At 37.5% G+C, this 16002-nt stretch overlaps 1 protein-coding gene across 1 annotated transcript in view; it reads right to left on the reverse strand.

Moving 5' to 3' along the window:
• SMC3 (structural maintenance of chromosomes 3) overlaps positions 1-16002 on the reverse strand; it is a 152963-nt gene that overhangs the window by 60438 nt on the left and 76523 nt on the right. The window contains exons 19-22 of the mRNA XM_081763303.1: positions 15516-15701; positions 9893-10036; positions 7211-7423; positions 2777-2913 (exon numbers count right to left, since the gene is read on the reverse strand). Of these exons, the coding sequence (XP_081619429.1) occupies positions 2777-2913; positions 7211-7423; positions 9893-10036; positions 15516-15701 (680 nt within the window). The remainder of the gene's footprint in view (positions 1-2776; positions 2914-7210; positions 7424-9892; positions 10037-15515; positions 15702-16002) is intronic.

Consider the following 16002-nt stretch of genomic DNA (forward strand, 5'->3'; position numbering starts at 1 on the left):
GTCATTTAACTCGAAGTGGCAACATTGTTGTGAAATGGAATGTAGTGAATCACTCACCTCAAGAAGCTTACAGTCCTTCGATGTAGTCTCCGCCAACCTCTTGAACGTTTCACCAGATGTCTGGTAACCGCTGAATACCTAAAGCTCCACTTTGTGAGAGGGTGTTGACAATGCGCCCTAAGTCACGAATAAGCTGGGAATGTCTCTGAAACGTATGCCCCTGAGAGATTTTTTCATTTTTGGGAAAAGATCAAAACCACAGGGGCTCATAACCGGGGACTATGGCGGGTGCCCCAGTACTTCTAACACCATCGTCGTAATAGTCTCTACTGGATTGGCTGTATGGCATCTAGCATTGTCGTGTAAGAGAATTGGTCCACTCCAGGAGGCGTGGACGTTTGCGCCGCAATGCTGGTCGCAAATGGTGACTGAGGTATGAAGCATAGTATGCAGCATTGACGGTAATGCTCGGTGGAACTTGATGTGACAGGATAATGCCTTCGTGGTCGTATGACACTATCATCATCACCTTCACGCTTGCTGGCTCTTGTCTAAGCTTTTTCGGTCGTGGAGATTCTGGGTGACGCCATTCACTCGACTGACGTTTCAATTCAGGCTCGCAGGATCTTCCTCACGTTTCGTCACTTGCAATAATGCAGTGCAAGAAGTCATCACCTTCTTCATTGTAACGTGCGCACAATTCCAACCTATGACACTTTCGAACCTCGGTCAGAGCATGGGGTACCCATCTGGCTGCAATTTCCCGCATGCCAAGATCTTGTGTTAGCATGTGGAACACTGATCTGGAAGAAATGTTCAGCTCCTGCGCCAATTCACTACTAGTCCAGCGCCGATCACCGTCAAGCAGTATCCATAGCCTTGCAAGATGAATTTCGTCCGTAGCCGTTTGCATATGCCCTCCACCGTGCATTTTGTCTGTTGACTGTCGTCCCGCCTGAAATGCAGCAACCCATCTCGCCACTGTCTGATACGGTAGAGCAGCTTTACCATATTCTTCTACTAATCTTCTGTGAATCGTCCTAGCATTTCGCCCTCGTGCCACTTGGAATTTGATAAACGCACGCACGAACATTGCACTAGGGCGGTATTTCACACAACAATCACTTGAACAATGTCTAGTCGCCACACACACCGTAATATGGGACCGCAGCAGCGTTGATTTGACTCGTATGCATCTACGGAACACACTACGTTCGTCATTTGTCTCCTGCTCACACGACAGTCAAATCATAGCACTGTTGCCAGTTCGGATTAAATTACCCTCGTACATATACTATTACACGTTTCTACAGGGTGCGGCACGTAAAACCGGCCCGTCGTAATATTCTGGTATATTGTGTTTTTGGCAACACTTAAATAATCTACCTTCGTACCAAGAGATGGCGTGTCGAGGTCGGGTCGACTTACGTGACCTGCAGCAGTCACGTGCAGCCGCAGCCAGTGAAACTTGTCGAAACCAGTTGAGAAAAAGGCCTCGTTGTGTTAAGCCGGGTGAGTGTCAGTGTGTGATAATGCCGTATTCGATACCCGAGCGTGTTGCCATTGTTGAAGGGTTCATTCTCACTGGATCTTTTGTGAAAACAAAGAATTTGTTTCGGGAGAAATTTCCAGGACGTTCTGTGCCAGCAAAAAGCACCATTCAGGAATTGATTGAAAAATGGCGGCGTACAGGATCGGTTCAAAATGCTCCCAGGAACAGGCGACCATCTGTCTGCACACCTGAATTAAAGATGCAGGTGGAGGAGATAATGACAAGAAGTCCTCGAAAGTCAACCAGGAGATTGAGTCAACAGGTTCATGCGAGTGAGAGAAGTTGCAGACATGTTTTAAGGGGACTGAAGTTAAAACCGTACCGGATAAGTGTTGTGCAAGAACTGAAGGAGCCTGACCTGCAGAAGAGGGTGCATATCTGTTCATGGCTGTTGAGAAATGTTGCCAGTGGTTTCTTGGATCCATTAGTGCTCATCATGAGTGACGAGGCGTGGTTCCACCTGTCTGGGAACGTAAATTCCCAAAACAACCGGTATTGGTCGACAGAAAATCCACACGCAATCCACCAGGTTTTTTTGCATGATGAGAAGATTGGTGTTTGGTGTGCCATTTCCGCCACACGCGTTATTGGGCCCATATTCTTTGAGACGACAGTGAACAGTGACGTGTATATGGGAATCCTGGAGGAGTTTTATACACACTTGACCGAAGAGGAGCGTCAGTTATGTCACTTTCAGCAGGACGATGCAACATGCCACACATCAGCTGCATCATTGTCCCTTGTGCATGAGATGTTTACACCAGAGAGGACAATCAGCAAAGGCTTGTGGCTTCCTCGGTCACCAGACTTGTCCATGTGTGACTTTTACTTATGGGGACTGTTAAAGGGAAGAGTATACGAAACAAATCCACACACAATTGAAGAACTCAAGACCAGGATTCAGGATGTACCAATAGCATTACAACACAAGAACTGACAAGGGTATATATGAATCTCCTCAATCGTGCTCACATGTGTGTTGAAGTGGGCGGAGGACACTTTCAGCACCTGCTGTGAAGGTGAGTAGTCATATTCAATACATTACATTTCATTTTATGTGTTCACTTTACGAGCCGGTTTTACGTGCCGCGCCCTGTACTAAATTATTGAGCAGATACGGAGAACTAGGAAGGTGAGAAAAATTAAAGAACACAAAAATAACTGAATTGTTCAATTCCATGCGTTAGACGAATGTGTGTATATAGGTACGAAAATATTTCTTACCCACGGTCCAGTTCTTCTTTCCTTTTAACCAATTTTTCTTTCTGTTCGGAAAAGCTGATGAATTGATCCAACGCTTTCTTGTTAACATGACTGTACTTCTTCAGTTCGCTATTTGCTTTCTCCATTTGTTTAAAAAGCTAACAACATAAAATAATAAAATAATATTTATTAATAATAAATACCTGAAGAATAAATTTAGCATTTAACTAATAATATAATCTCATTCTACATTAATTTTATGAACTATTTAGGTATATGATTAGTGTTTCTGAATTGTAGAAAACTATTTGCAGTCATAAATCAATTAATATTGAATGTCGCTAATCTGAAGGAGTAAAAGCTTCATATTTTGCTCACGCTGGATTCAGTCGAAATATTCTCTATAACTCAGACTCATCTTGGAAACTTCCGATGATAAATGGAAAATCGAAAAAACAATTTTATTTATATATAGAGAGAAACAACTGATACAAAGTCTTCTCTAAGTATATGTATGTCAATACATGCCAATACGGTCCAATTAGCTTCAACTAATACTGTGAACTCTCCAATAGTCGTACATCTGCAATAAGCATACAACATACAACACTAGCAGAAGTGCCCGGCATCGCATAGGAAGAATGTTTATGCAAAATTTCTGAAAGTAAATAAATGCGTGAAATATATAACAACGAGGAAGCTTCGGGCGATCTAACATGCCTGTTCTTCGCACGGGAAGAATACGGTTAATGCAAAAGAACTGAAACATTCGAAACGTATGCAACATGGACCACACGGAAGACGGCCGAGCTGCCTACCTCACAGGCAGTGTGGTGTACTGCACACGTCGACTGAGGAGTACGACGCAAATTGCGTCATTGAAAGTTCGAAAGAAAATGGGTTGGAAATTTATAGCAGTCAAAAGAATAAATAAGCATGTGCATGTTTTGGAAGGCATACCAAGAAAACTTACACGCTGAAAGGCCATGTAAAATAAGTATTCCTGGGACGACAGAAAAAATGCCACCACAGAAGAAAAGTGCATTCATGCTGAATTGACATATTCTCAGATCACGAACGTCAATGTGTATCTATTTATTTATTTATTTTTATAGAGCTATCGAACTTCCACTGGTTAGAACGAATTATCAAAAATTAGGCACTGGTACTCTTTAGGTGAAAAGAATGGATTCAACAAGGTCTTACTGATAAATGTTATTCTGAAATACTACGTAATCCAACACGAAAGTATAAAACTGCCAGCTAGAATTATTCGAAAAATTTAGATTAGGAGTTCCATTACACCGAAATATAACTAATAAATTAGAAGTTATATTCCATTGGTACATTACTAAAATGACATTAATCCCCTCACCCGTAAAGAATGTATAGAAATCATTAACTTATTTTAAGAGCTACTGCATTGGTGCTCCTTCACTAGAGGTATAATAAGGGGGGGGGGGATTTAGATTTCTGGGCTTTCGGCATCTAAGGCCATTTAGCCCTTCACGATTTGAGGGATGACGTCCCTCGACGAGCACACAATCCGGGGAAATGGGAGGAAGAAAGGATTGGTGAAGGAAGGAAGCGGCCTGGGACCCACAAGCTAGGCACCACCCCGGCATCCGCCCGGTGTGAATGAGGAAAACCCAGGAAAACCTCATTCAGGGTGGCTGGCCCGAAAAAGCGTGTTACATTTTTTCGACCGAGTGACCCCACCGGGAATCGAACCCGGGACCGCTCGCATCGAGGGCGAGAGCGTTAGCGACTACGCTACGCGGGGCCACTAGAGGTATAATAAGAAGTTTGCAAGCGCTCGACCCCTTTAAAATCTTTACTGTCCACTTGTTTTTTCTAAACCTTAAAACTTCTTACTATATTCGTGAATAAAATTGACGATTTTCATTCCAACATCAAAGAAATTACAAATAGAGGATGAAGTAAGATTATTTTATCGCTTTTGCATCCTTAGTGCGCAAAACGAAGTCTATTGACTTTCAATTTTATTTATTTCATAAATTTCTTCTTTCTCTTTTAAAAAAATTAAGTCAGTATTATTTATATATTTTGATATATATACCGAACTATTCAAATAAATAAATAAATGACATCTTTAGGTTTTACGACTTATGTATATGTCTTGTAGGCTAAGAGACGGATATATAATATGAATGATTATGAAAGAATTCATGGAATGAGAATGTGGGAGGAAATATGACAAATCCGAGACAGCTAACACGATGTTGTCCACTGGACTCCTTCATAGTTTTATTCTAGATTATCTCAAATAATAATGTATGAAAATAAAAGTAAGTGGTAAAGAGATACTACTAAAGAAAATTGTCTTCTTAAATTCAGAAACTGATTTTTATTTTTAACCCTCGCACAGCCAAGCTAAAAATCATGACATAAACGATGAAATGGGGGACCTAAGTGACCCCATTAGAAATTCTATCAAATTTTGTTCTTATTGCCTTTTTTCTTTATACAACTCCTGTTACAGTGTCTATATGTCTATTTTGACTTGATAACATACTGATAAGATATACAAGCAACCCCAAACATTACTTTCATAACAAAATTTTAGTAACACATTTTTTGTGTTCCTATCTATACTGTGTGTCTCACTACATTCTTTTTCGCAATTTATCCCTTTTTCATTCAGATTTTATGCACAGTTGTTACACTTCACAACTCTTGAAGTCTTTCTGTGCCTCTAACATATCCGTCGCTTAGAGATTTCGCATTTAACCTTTAACTTTGTATCCTGCTTTCTGTCGCACTTGAAACACCTTCCACGTTTCATTTCCTTCTGTGTTTTTGGTTTTAGTTTCATCATCAGACACATATTTTAAAAGTGTTTCAATAGAAGGCATTATCAGGAAAGGCATTTCTATGTCTCTTGAGATATATATATAAATATATAATTGCAGACTATTTCTATATTACTCCGTGTTTATATATTATATGCAAATAGTTCATGATTTGCATTTATCGATCTATCTTACTATCTATTTATACGTTCTTTCGCCTATCCCTACATACATACATCTCTCTCTCTCTCTCTCTCTCTCTATATATATATATATATATATATATATATATATATATATATATATATATATATATATATCTGAGCTGGCCTGTAGTGAAATCGGTAGAGCGACCGACTGGTTATCCAGTGACCTGGGTTTGTTTCCCGGCGGGTGAATAGAAGAAACCTCTAGAAATGAGTACCGGGGGCAACCCTGGGGCCAAGCTGGTACTCATAAAGCAGCTGGGAATAGCGGTATGCTGACCACGTGCCACCGACAAAAAGCCGCGTGGCAGGCCTTAACCCTTTAGGATTGTGCCATGTGGTTTGGTTTATATATCTACCTATTTGTATATCTCTGTCGTCCAGGTACAATCAGTCAACGCTGTTTAGTTATTTTTGTAGGCATAAAGTTGAGTTGATTTTGAGTTTAACGTCCCGTTCAGCTGCGAGGCTATATGAGACATGGACCTACTGATTAACGTGGAATCCGAACCACATGAGCTCCCGCCGGGAATCGAAACCGGGACTCCCACGCCAAAGGCGCGTATGCTAACCGCTTAGCCACGAAGGAGCTCTTTGTAGGCATAAAGATATACTGCTAATTCTAATGAAAGATTCCTTCTTGTCTTCAGTCTCATACAATAAATGCCAAGATGTAAGTCTCAGTAATGATGGCCGATCCTGGAATCCAAACCTTGTACTCCCCGATTATACAACAAGCGCGTTCATGCACTTCCTCCTTCCAACCCTGATAAATTTGGAGTGACTTGCAAGCGGTAAACAACATGTGGTAGAGCTAATTCCTTGCAAAGTTCCTTTATGAAAACCTTCTGACGGGAGCTGTGAAACTGACTCCAATCAGGGAACTTCGTAATGTAAATAATTCATTTTAGCAGCAACTTAATAAGTCTTCATAAAGATCATTAATATTCATGGGGTACCTAGGGTCCCCCCACTATAGCCAAAAATGAAGACAAAATTTTAGGTAACGTGAAGGTATACAGTAGGGGACCTTAGGTCCCCCAACGTTTACAGCAAATAAACCAGGAGCTTCGTGGGAATGACCATCACATGAGCATATGCATACTTCGAAAATATTAACACAACAAAAGAAACAAAAGGCTCTAAGAAAATAACACACAAAATTATTTCAAAAAATAATAATCTGGGGGACCTTAGGTACCCCACTTGGCCGTGCGAGGATTGAAAATAATCCTTGGGACCATGCTTTCTAGCAAATCTTCGGCTAGTATATACTACCTAAAAGATTCACATAAAAATTCATGAATGAACTTTTGTCACTACAGAAACTAACTTCATTGCTGCTATCATTTTCTTGGGAGAAAAAAAAGTCCATTTATAACAAATAAACAAGTTTGTCGTTCATCACACAACAAATAAAATTACAAAGACCGTACCTGTTTCGAGCTCAGATTCTGATATTTGTCAAAGGCATCCGATGGCAATGAACCCAAATCTCGTATTTTCTTTGTACATTCGGCAATTTTCTGTTGCAGCATGTTTTGTTTTGATGCCATTTTCTCCAAATCCTTCGCATCTTCTTCTATTCGTTCCTGGATTTCTTTCTCTTTACTCTTCCATTTCTCCATTTCCTGTTGTGAGGCTTTTTGCTGCATTAAATGAAGAAAAAATAATTATATACAAACAATATTATTTATTGTCATCTGAGTGTTTATTTCTACTGACAGAAACTAAGAAACATACTACTAGTTGATTTCCTACTGTACGCGTAACATAAGTGATCGAAATGTGCATCGGCTCAAACATATCCTGAAACAAAGGCAAGGTTGCTTCAAGGGGATGGATAAGTCAGTACACGTACATGTGAAATGATTCGTCTTCAGGAGAAAAATTTTCCTGTCGAGGATAGTAACTCGTTGCCCTCTTGTCGTAGACGAGTTGAATTGACGAACATTTATGTGTTGCACGCAAATGTCTGTCGAAACAACTTCAAACCGTTTCCTTCTTATTGGCTGTAAAAGATCTCGCAGCAAAGCACTCTAAGAAGTACAGTTCATATATTTGTTCTCTCGCTTTCAATGCGAAAATCATTAATCCAAAAAACATTTCTAGTGGTTATCCGATCAACTAATCAAGTAATTCTTCTCAGTTCTGTGGCGTTTCGAAGTATGATAACATTCTATCATTCAGTTTACTGCTGCAGATTCAATCTCTCGGACACTTTACTGAAGCCTAACCTGTCACAAATGAAATGAAATCTTTTAAGTTTTACGTCCCACGGTGAAATGAAGGAAGCGGGAGGAAACGGGAGAACCCCAAGAAAACGCACGAGCGCAGTGTTTGTGCACCACAAAGTCCACACGGTGCGAGCTGGAATCGAACCAGGGACCCCAAACACCGGAGGTGAACGCTCTATCAGTGAGCCACCGCGCCTGTCACAAATGATTTTGTGCTCTGATCCAATCTTTATTTTTCTTGTTATTACAAATATTCTGATCCACTGTCTTCATCCACTGGTTCATTGGGTTGATCATAGCTTGTCCTAACTACCGATGTGCAAACTTATGGTCTGTTTTCTAGATTTGTCCAATCATTTTCGAGCCTTCCACTTGGTCAAGCACTTTCCATAACTAAATTGCAGACAACCGGCGGTGATTTACAACCGATTGAATGTCCTCAGCATCACTGATTGATTTTCAACTTCATGCACACAATGAATAATGCAATTTTGCTTTATACTCTGTGGATACGGTTGGCATAATGATCTAGTTTCATGCGCTACGATACGTTCCCTATTAATAAAAAGCATTTCAAGTAGATAAAGCATTTGAAATTCCATCATCATAGGACTATATATTCATAATAACAGGTTTTCCAATGCTAATGAAAAAAATATATAGGAAATCGCGACGAAAAAATATAGGAGGTTTCGTGAAGCTGTGAAAAAGAAATATTTCAATTATCCAATAGGTAGAAATAAAAAAATACATGGAAATTAACCAATTGTTATATGAACATATATTCTACTCTAAATACAACTAAATGGGTAATTATCTTGTTGCAAAAATTTTATACGAGTTTCTTAGTGTTTTTGTATGTAGCTCACCAGTACTAAGTAACGACCATAAGGAAAGTGCAAAAATGATTTGCATCAGAAAATCAGTGTTTGTAAGGCAAGGTAAATTTTCTTTTAAGGTAAGATTTGACTATGTGTTACATATTCAACAATTATTTGCCTACTATTAGTGCAAAAAGTATTGATATACCTAAATAAATTATTTGTAAGTCTTTAAAATCACTACTCCATAGAACTTTTTAATGAATATGACGAAATTAGTTTATTTTTTGTTCCATTTTGTAGGTGTATGAATACTTTTTGCGCTATCTGTATATTGTCTGGTGTAATTATCTTTAGACAATAAGCAGAAAGAACGAAACACAGAAGAGTCTCCATTCAACCACCCTACTGTGGAGGCAAGAGGCCCTCCAATCACCACCACTTTGTTTCCTTATGTTATTTTCACAAACGGAAATAGCAATGGCACAAACATATACGAGGTTTCGTTAACATGTAGGAAATGTAGGAGCATCGGAAAGCCTGTAATAATAATAGCATTTGTACATGGCACAAGCAGCTACAAATCAACACTTAATGCGAAATATATCATGTGGATTTCACGTAATCTTTTATTGCGTTATATACTATAACTGTATTTTTAATTATTTGTGTTTTAATATCATTTATGTCTACATATATTTTACCAATCTATTTGTTTTTATTGTTTACCAGGCTCCATTCAAACGTCCCTAAAGAATTCTTATTCACTGCAAGCGTCAAAATGTTTGTTTTTTCAAGTGTTAGTATATTATTGTACATAATTATTACATATAATTCACATAAATCTCATACCCACAAAACCAGCTTTTTCTTATGTTTTGGCAATGGTGACAGCAGTCAGTGAAAATACGATTATTACATGATACTTTGAAGAAATCCATAGCAGGATTCAAAAAAGCAAGGTGAGTACATTTTTAGTTTATTTCTAAAGAACTTCAATAAGTTATAAATTTACATTCACTGCTTAAAAAAATCCTGATATAATGATTAGGTATCATACCTTTTTAGTGAGTTCTTGTACTTTTTTGTCTAGCTCTTTAAATTGAGTATTCACTTCTTCAATCCTTTTTTCTATTCCAGTCAGTTCGGATTTGCTGTTTTCCAGCTGCCTTTTCCGGTCTTCAACTGAGATCTCTTGAAGTGCCTATCGAAAACATATATTCAAAATCAATTAATAATCACACAGAAAATACCCACCAACAGATATTATTTTTACATCAAATCTTGCTTCAACAAAACAAAATAAAATGGTGACTGTTATAAATAACATTTCAAACACTATTGTTGTTGAGCACATCATGATAAAACTGTACTTGAAATTAATACAACTTGACAGCATTTTTATGGGAACACTGATTTCAACGGGAGTCTGTTCATCGAACCTCTGAATTTAATAAATAAATAAATAAATACCTGAGCTTATACAGAAAATTACCTTTTAAGTGGGATGGTTCTCAATTTATCGACAACATAATATTAAATACTAAACATCGATGATACATTTCATCGATAGCGAAGTCATTGACAACCAAATCAGATAGTCACGTCAACGACAACCAAAATAGTGAACACCGCATCATCGACAACCAAACCGACAGCCAAATCTTCAACCAGAAAACATCAACAGCCAAACAGCCAATAACCAAATCATCGACAGCTTATAATATCAACAACTAAAGCGTCGACACACATAACATTAACAGTACGAAACATGGATGGCACATAATAATGACGGTACCTACCATGACTTACACGTTAACTCACTGACAACATAATATCGAATATTAAAATATCGACACTCAAACCATCTACTGACAAATCATTGACAACTATATTGTAAAGTATGCAAAATTCAAAGATATACAGTAGTTTGGAAATTTATTTTGGCTGTTGTGAAATAAAAAAGCGACAATCAAGCTATTTGTTTAAGAAAATAAAAACAGATAACGTAGGCATCACACCAGTTATAGGAAGTTTTCCTATAAGGAAATAACAGAATAAGGAATTTCATTAGAAGGCCGAAACTAAGCTCTTCGCTACAACCAGGAAGTATCCGGATCCCGGAAAAGAACAGTGTTGGTTGGGTACAGAGTTTACTCGGAGTTTAAATTAAGATCTAATAGTGAAAAGATAACATTAGGAGATCTTCAACGCTGAATTAGCCTGTGAGTATTACATCTGTTTCTGTGCCATTACAATTTAGTAGATTTTTGTAATTAAGACCATTTCGAGCCCTAAGAGCTTTGGTATGATGTCGAATATATCCCCCCCTCCTCCAAAAAATCTATTGTTTCATTTTTTACCCTAAGACATTCATTAAATACATCCTTAAATTGTCTTAATACACAGTGTTATAAATTTCTGATGAACTGCGCTCTGTCCCCAAGCATAAAAGTTTCTAAGATATTAAGTTATTTCAGTTTGAAATTTGTAGCACACGTTAATATTATAGACTGCCATAACATCGTCAGCCAAAACATGGAAAACGGAAACATAAATAAGCTAAACATCGACAACCAAACCTTCGACATTCAGTAATGACCCGCTTTACTGCGATTTAGCTACATTCTATGCATTTTTAAAGTTCAAGAATTCTTCAAACGTTATTCCATGTTATTTTGATATTTAATGTTTATGAACATAATTTTACTCAATTTCGTCGTTTATTATATTTTATGTGTCACTTGTTACACTCTGTTTTCGTTAATGCACGATGAACGCGTCATGAAAATTTAACTGAACGGTGTTATGTCAAAACATCGACAACACATATCCATGACATATTAACATCGAAGCCATATCAACGAGAGTCAAAAATCACCTATCCACACCATAGGAAAGATAAAGTCATGGGGGTCAGCTCCCCACCTCAATATCTAAGTGTTATTTTATTTTATTTTATCTACTGTTTCGTATGTAACATGGTATTGTTGCAAGTATTTGATTTAGCTAGCAACTCTAGAACACGTTAGTGGTGTAAATAAATAAAAATTCTTACTATTAGTTGTTTTTTTTACACTTTAATTATTGTGTCCATTCGTGTTGAACGCTTCCGATTCCCGCTTATGTTTATAAATCTAACAAATTGTGTGTGTGTCTCTCTGTCTGTCCGTGTGCGGCATGGGGACCAGACGAGTGGACCGAGAATTACCGAATTTTGGTCACTGGTACCTTGGTCCAGGCCCCAGACCAAGACCTAGTTTTTTCTTTTTTTAAATTCGAACCAAGGGGATCTTAGGGGGGAAGGGCGTTTACCGAGACATGTAAAAGCAGTAGAAAATGACCGATATCAGTATTAAATCCATAGTTTTCGCGGTTGCTGAGATCAATGGTGACACTTCCATTAGCGATGGCTTGCAAATTTTGCTACCATTGCGGACCGGAAGATCACCTGCGCGGGGGGAGGGATTTACTGAGACATGTAAAAATAATCCGAAATGACCGATATTAGTATCAAATCAATAGCTTTTGCGGTTGTTGAGATGAATGGTGATACTCCAACAGGCAATGACTTCCAAATACGTCCCCCATCGGCTGGGGCCCACAGGCGTTTTTTTTTTTTTAATTCGAACCAGGGGGTCCCAGGGGGCGTTAACCGGGATATGTAACAGTACTAGAAAATGACTGATGTATTTTTTTCTTTCCTTGTTCAGTTTGTTTAAATAGATATTTAATCTGACCCATGTGAAGAATGAGTATTCCAGCTAGTAATTAGATATTACTGGTGCTGGTTGTTATTGTTACTACTGAAACTTTCGATGAGCTAAATGATTGGCGCACATGCCTTCTTCATTTGTAATCTCAGATTTGATTTCCAGTGGGAGCTCAGAGATTTTTCGGTGTTGACCAAACATTACGAGGCTACTGAGAAGCTGCCTGAATCAAGAGATAGCGGACTCCTGTCAAGTAAGCCAGAAGTAATGGTGGTGCGACATGAAGGGTCAAGTCTCAGACCACTGATAGCAGAGAGCGCCAATTGTTTTGATTGCTGAAGGCGCTGCTTCAGGCCTCCCTTCTTTCTCCACATATACGTATATATCTACATCTATCTATCTATATATATATGGGGGAGTTGAGGGGTGGGTGGTTAGTATTACACAGCATCAGCTTGGCTTACCTGTCTTCGCCGATGATCGACATCAAAAATAACCAAGGCACATAATATTGATCACACACAAAATAAGCAACACATGAATAATATATAGTACCGACAATGAAAACACCAAAGGTATGAAACATATTGCGAAAAACCGTACGAATATCGACAACAAAACATCGAATATATGGATCTATTAAGTTTAAACGATGCAAAAAATGTTAACACAACGGAAAAAAATCTTAATTTCAACTTATACGTAACCACTCAACATTCTTTTGGTTGTTACTGTACGAAATCACTGGATTCTACACTTTTGCTAATGATAATATCGAAATAATTATTTTCCAGTAGTTGGCAGCTGAAACTATTATATTAATTAAGAAATAAGTTCGGCTACTTTACACACATGCCAGTAATGTACTCAGTGCTAAAAATTATGATTTGTTTAGTTTAGAAAATTTTCTCTCATACTACAGCATTGTCAGAACAAGCACAGACACTATTTAAACGTATATGCTTTCTAATTTAGTAAAAACTCGCATTTTTTTAGAAATAGTTAAAATGTTGATCTAGTACGAATCACTTAATAAATCATTCATTCAAAAATTAAATCAAAAAGTAGAAGTGAAAATTACTAAAAACAAAAAGTAGGAAATAAAAAATAAATAAATAAATAAATAAATAAATAAATACACAATATATAAAATACACAATATTTCTTCTTTTGATTAATTCTCAATTGTTTCATCAATTATAATCAGTTCCATACTGTATATCCAATCCTGCACGTTTATTGCAAATACTTTTATTCCATTTTACTAAGATTTTTTAAAATGAATTTCTTTATAACTTCGTGTGTTACATACTATATATATATACTTATCGATTTAATGGAAACACCTTACAACCTAGCAGATCAATATAGCGTTAGACAACCTATTGTTCTCAGGATAGCACTGATGCAACATGGAATGGACTCATAAAGGTAGTGAATGGTATTAAGTGGAATATTACACTATTTCGCGTGCAGTGAATCACTCAGTGCTATGAGAGAGAATAGAGGCTGACATCTGCAACAAATTCGTGTTTCCAAAACGGATCCGGATGATCAATTATGTTCAGGTCCAAGGATAGTGTGGGCCAGGGGAGATGTTCAATTTATCTCTATATTCCTCAAACCACGTAATTACAGCTCCATCTGTGTAAGTGCATTATAGTCCTGGAATATGGCGTCATTACCCGGAAACATTTGGACCATAGGATGCATATGGTCAACTAAAATAGTAACAATCACACTGTTGCCATCCAATCTCTTAAATAATCTTAACTTCTCCAAAATTTCCCTGAATAACTTCCATTTCAAAAACACCACTGCCATAAGTTGCATACCGTTGGAAAAGACATACCATCACCTTTAAAATGCTATGTCTCACCTTAGTGGACTACAGGGAGAGCAATAAGCAACATACGGTCAAAAATGGTTCAAAACCCGTAGCTCTCAAACCGTTGAGAATATAGTTAATGTTCATATGAACTTCTCTACTTAGAATCACAAATATTACAATTTACCGAAGTATTGCCCTTTCCCTCTGAAACAACCTATATATATATATATAAGGGTGGACCGTTTATCTTGATATGTCCTTATTACTTTTAAACTAAAAGATATAAAACGCTGAAATTTCGTACCATGGAAATATCGATAAGGGGACATTGACATACACTGCAATACAATCAGAAAACAGCGTTGCTAAGCCATCATAGTTATTTTTGCAAATTGCATTACGTCAGGTTATTACATATTTCAAGTCTATATATGAAACAAAAACCTTGCAGTACCTCACTTGTTGGAAACTAGTGTTGTAAACTAAGGACGCTACGGTATCACAAACATCGATAAATAATCAACGCTTCTGCAAAAGCATAATGAAAGTGGGAAGAACGGACCAATGCATATCCAAAGTACCTTAATGTTGAATACTAGGTCATCATATGACACTTCAAACAAAATCGAAATTACAAGCAATTGAAAATTACTGCTGCGCCCTTAGTTTGCAACACTGAATAGCAAATGTGAAATTTTAAGTTAACGTTTGATATGTAGATTTGGGACATGTAATTGCCTGACGCAGTGGCATTTGAGAAAATAATTTTATGTTAGGTTGGCAAAACTGTTAACCTAGTGGTATTGCTAAGATAGACACCTATCATTTCATAAGAAAACAACATTATTTAACGTTCAACAATTACACCCTTTAAGCCAAAGGAGACAGATAATGAGTGAATGCTTATGGAAAATCTGGTGGAATATGAAAGTGTCCGGTTGCAGGAGAACGCAAAGAAAATCCACGAACACGATTATACCTACCACAAATTCAAATACTAACCTGAATTTGAACCCTCTCGCACCAGAAATGCACTACTGAAGCACATGGTTTTGTACCTTCTCACTGAAATAACTCCAACCCTAACCGTTACAATAGCCCATTTGTAACGCTTACACTGAAAGCAATAGACAACTTACCTGAACCAGTTCATCCTTTCGTCGAATTAAATTATTAGTTAGTAGATTTTCTAGTTTATTCTTCTCGGCCTCCAATCGCATACGAGTACTAAATGCTTCTTTGTTCTCTTGCGTTAATCTTCGAATATCATCATTCAGTTTGTCTACTTCTAATTGGTCCGATACAGATAACTGTGACATTAATTCCTGAAAATATTTAATATAGTATAAAAGTAAATATTTCCATTACATCATATACAAGCAATTTCTGCTTTTCAAGTATAATGCTGATCATAGAGCTTACCAATTATGAAAAAATTCAAGAGTTCTAGACATTAAGAACAAAATTCAAAAGACATTAAGAACAAAATATTTAACTTTTGGTGCAGCCTATGTGGTCTGAGTTAATTAAAAACTGTCTTAATAGTGAAAATGTGCGGGTAATTTGGTTCAACACTGAGATACGTAGTAATTGCGTATGGCACGCCAAAATTGGAGACTCGCTCCT

The sequence above is a fragment of the Thermobia domestica genome, chromosome 1, assembly GCF_964235325.1.
Source record: "Thermobia domestica chromosome 1, izTheDome1.hap1.1, whole genome shotgun sequence".
In the NCBI taxonomy this organism is placed as follows: Eukaryota; Metazoa; Arthropoda; class Insecta; order Zygentoma; family Lepismatidae; genus Thermobia; species Thermobia domestica.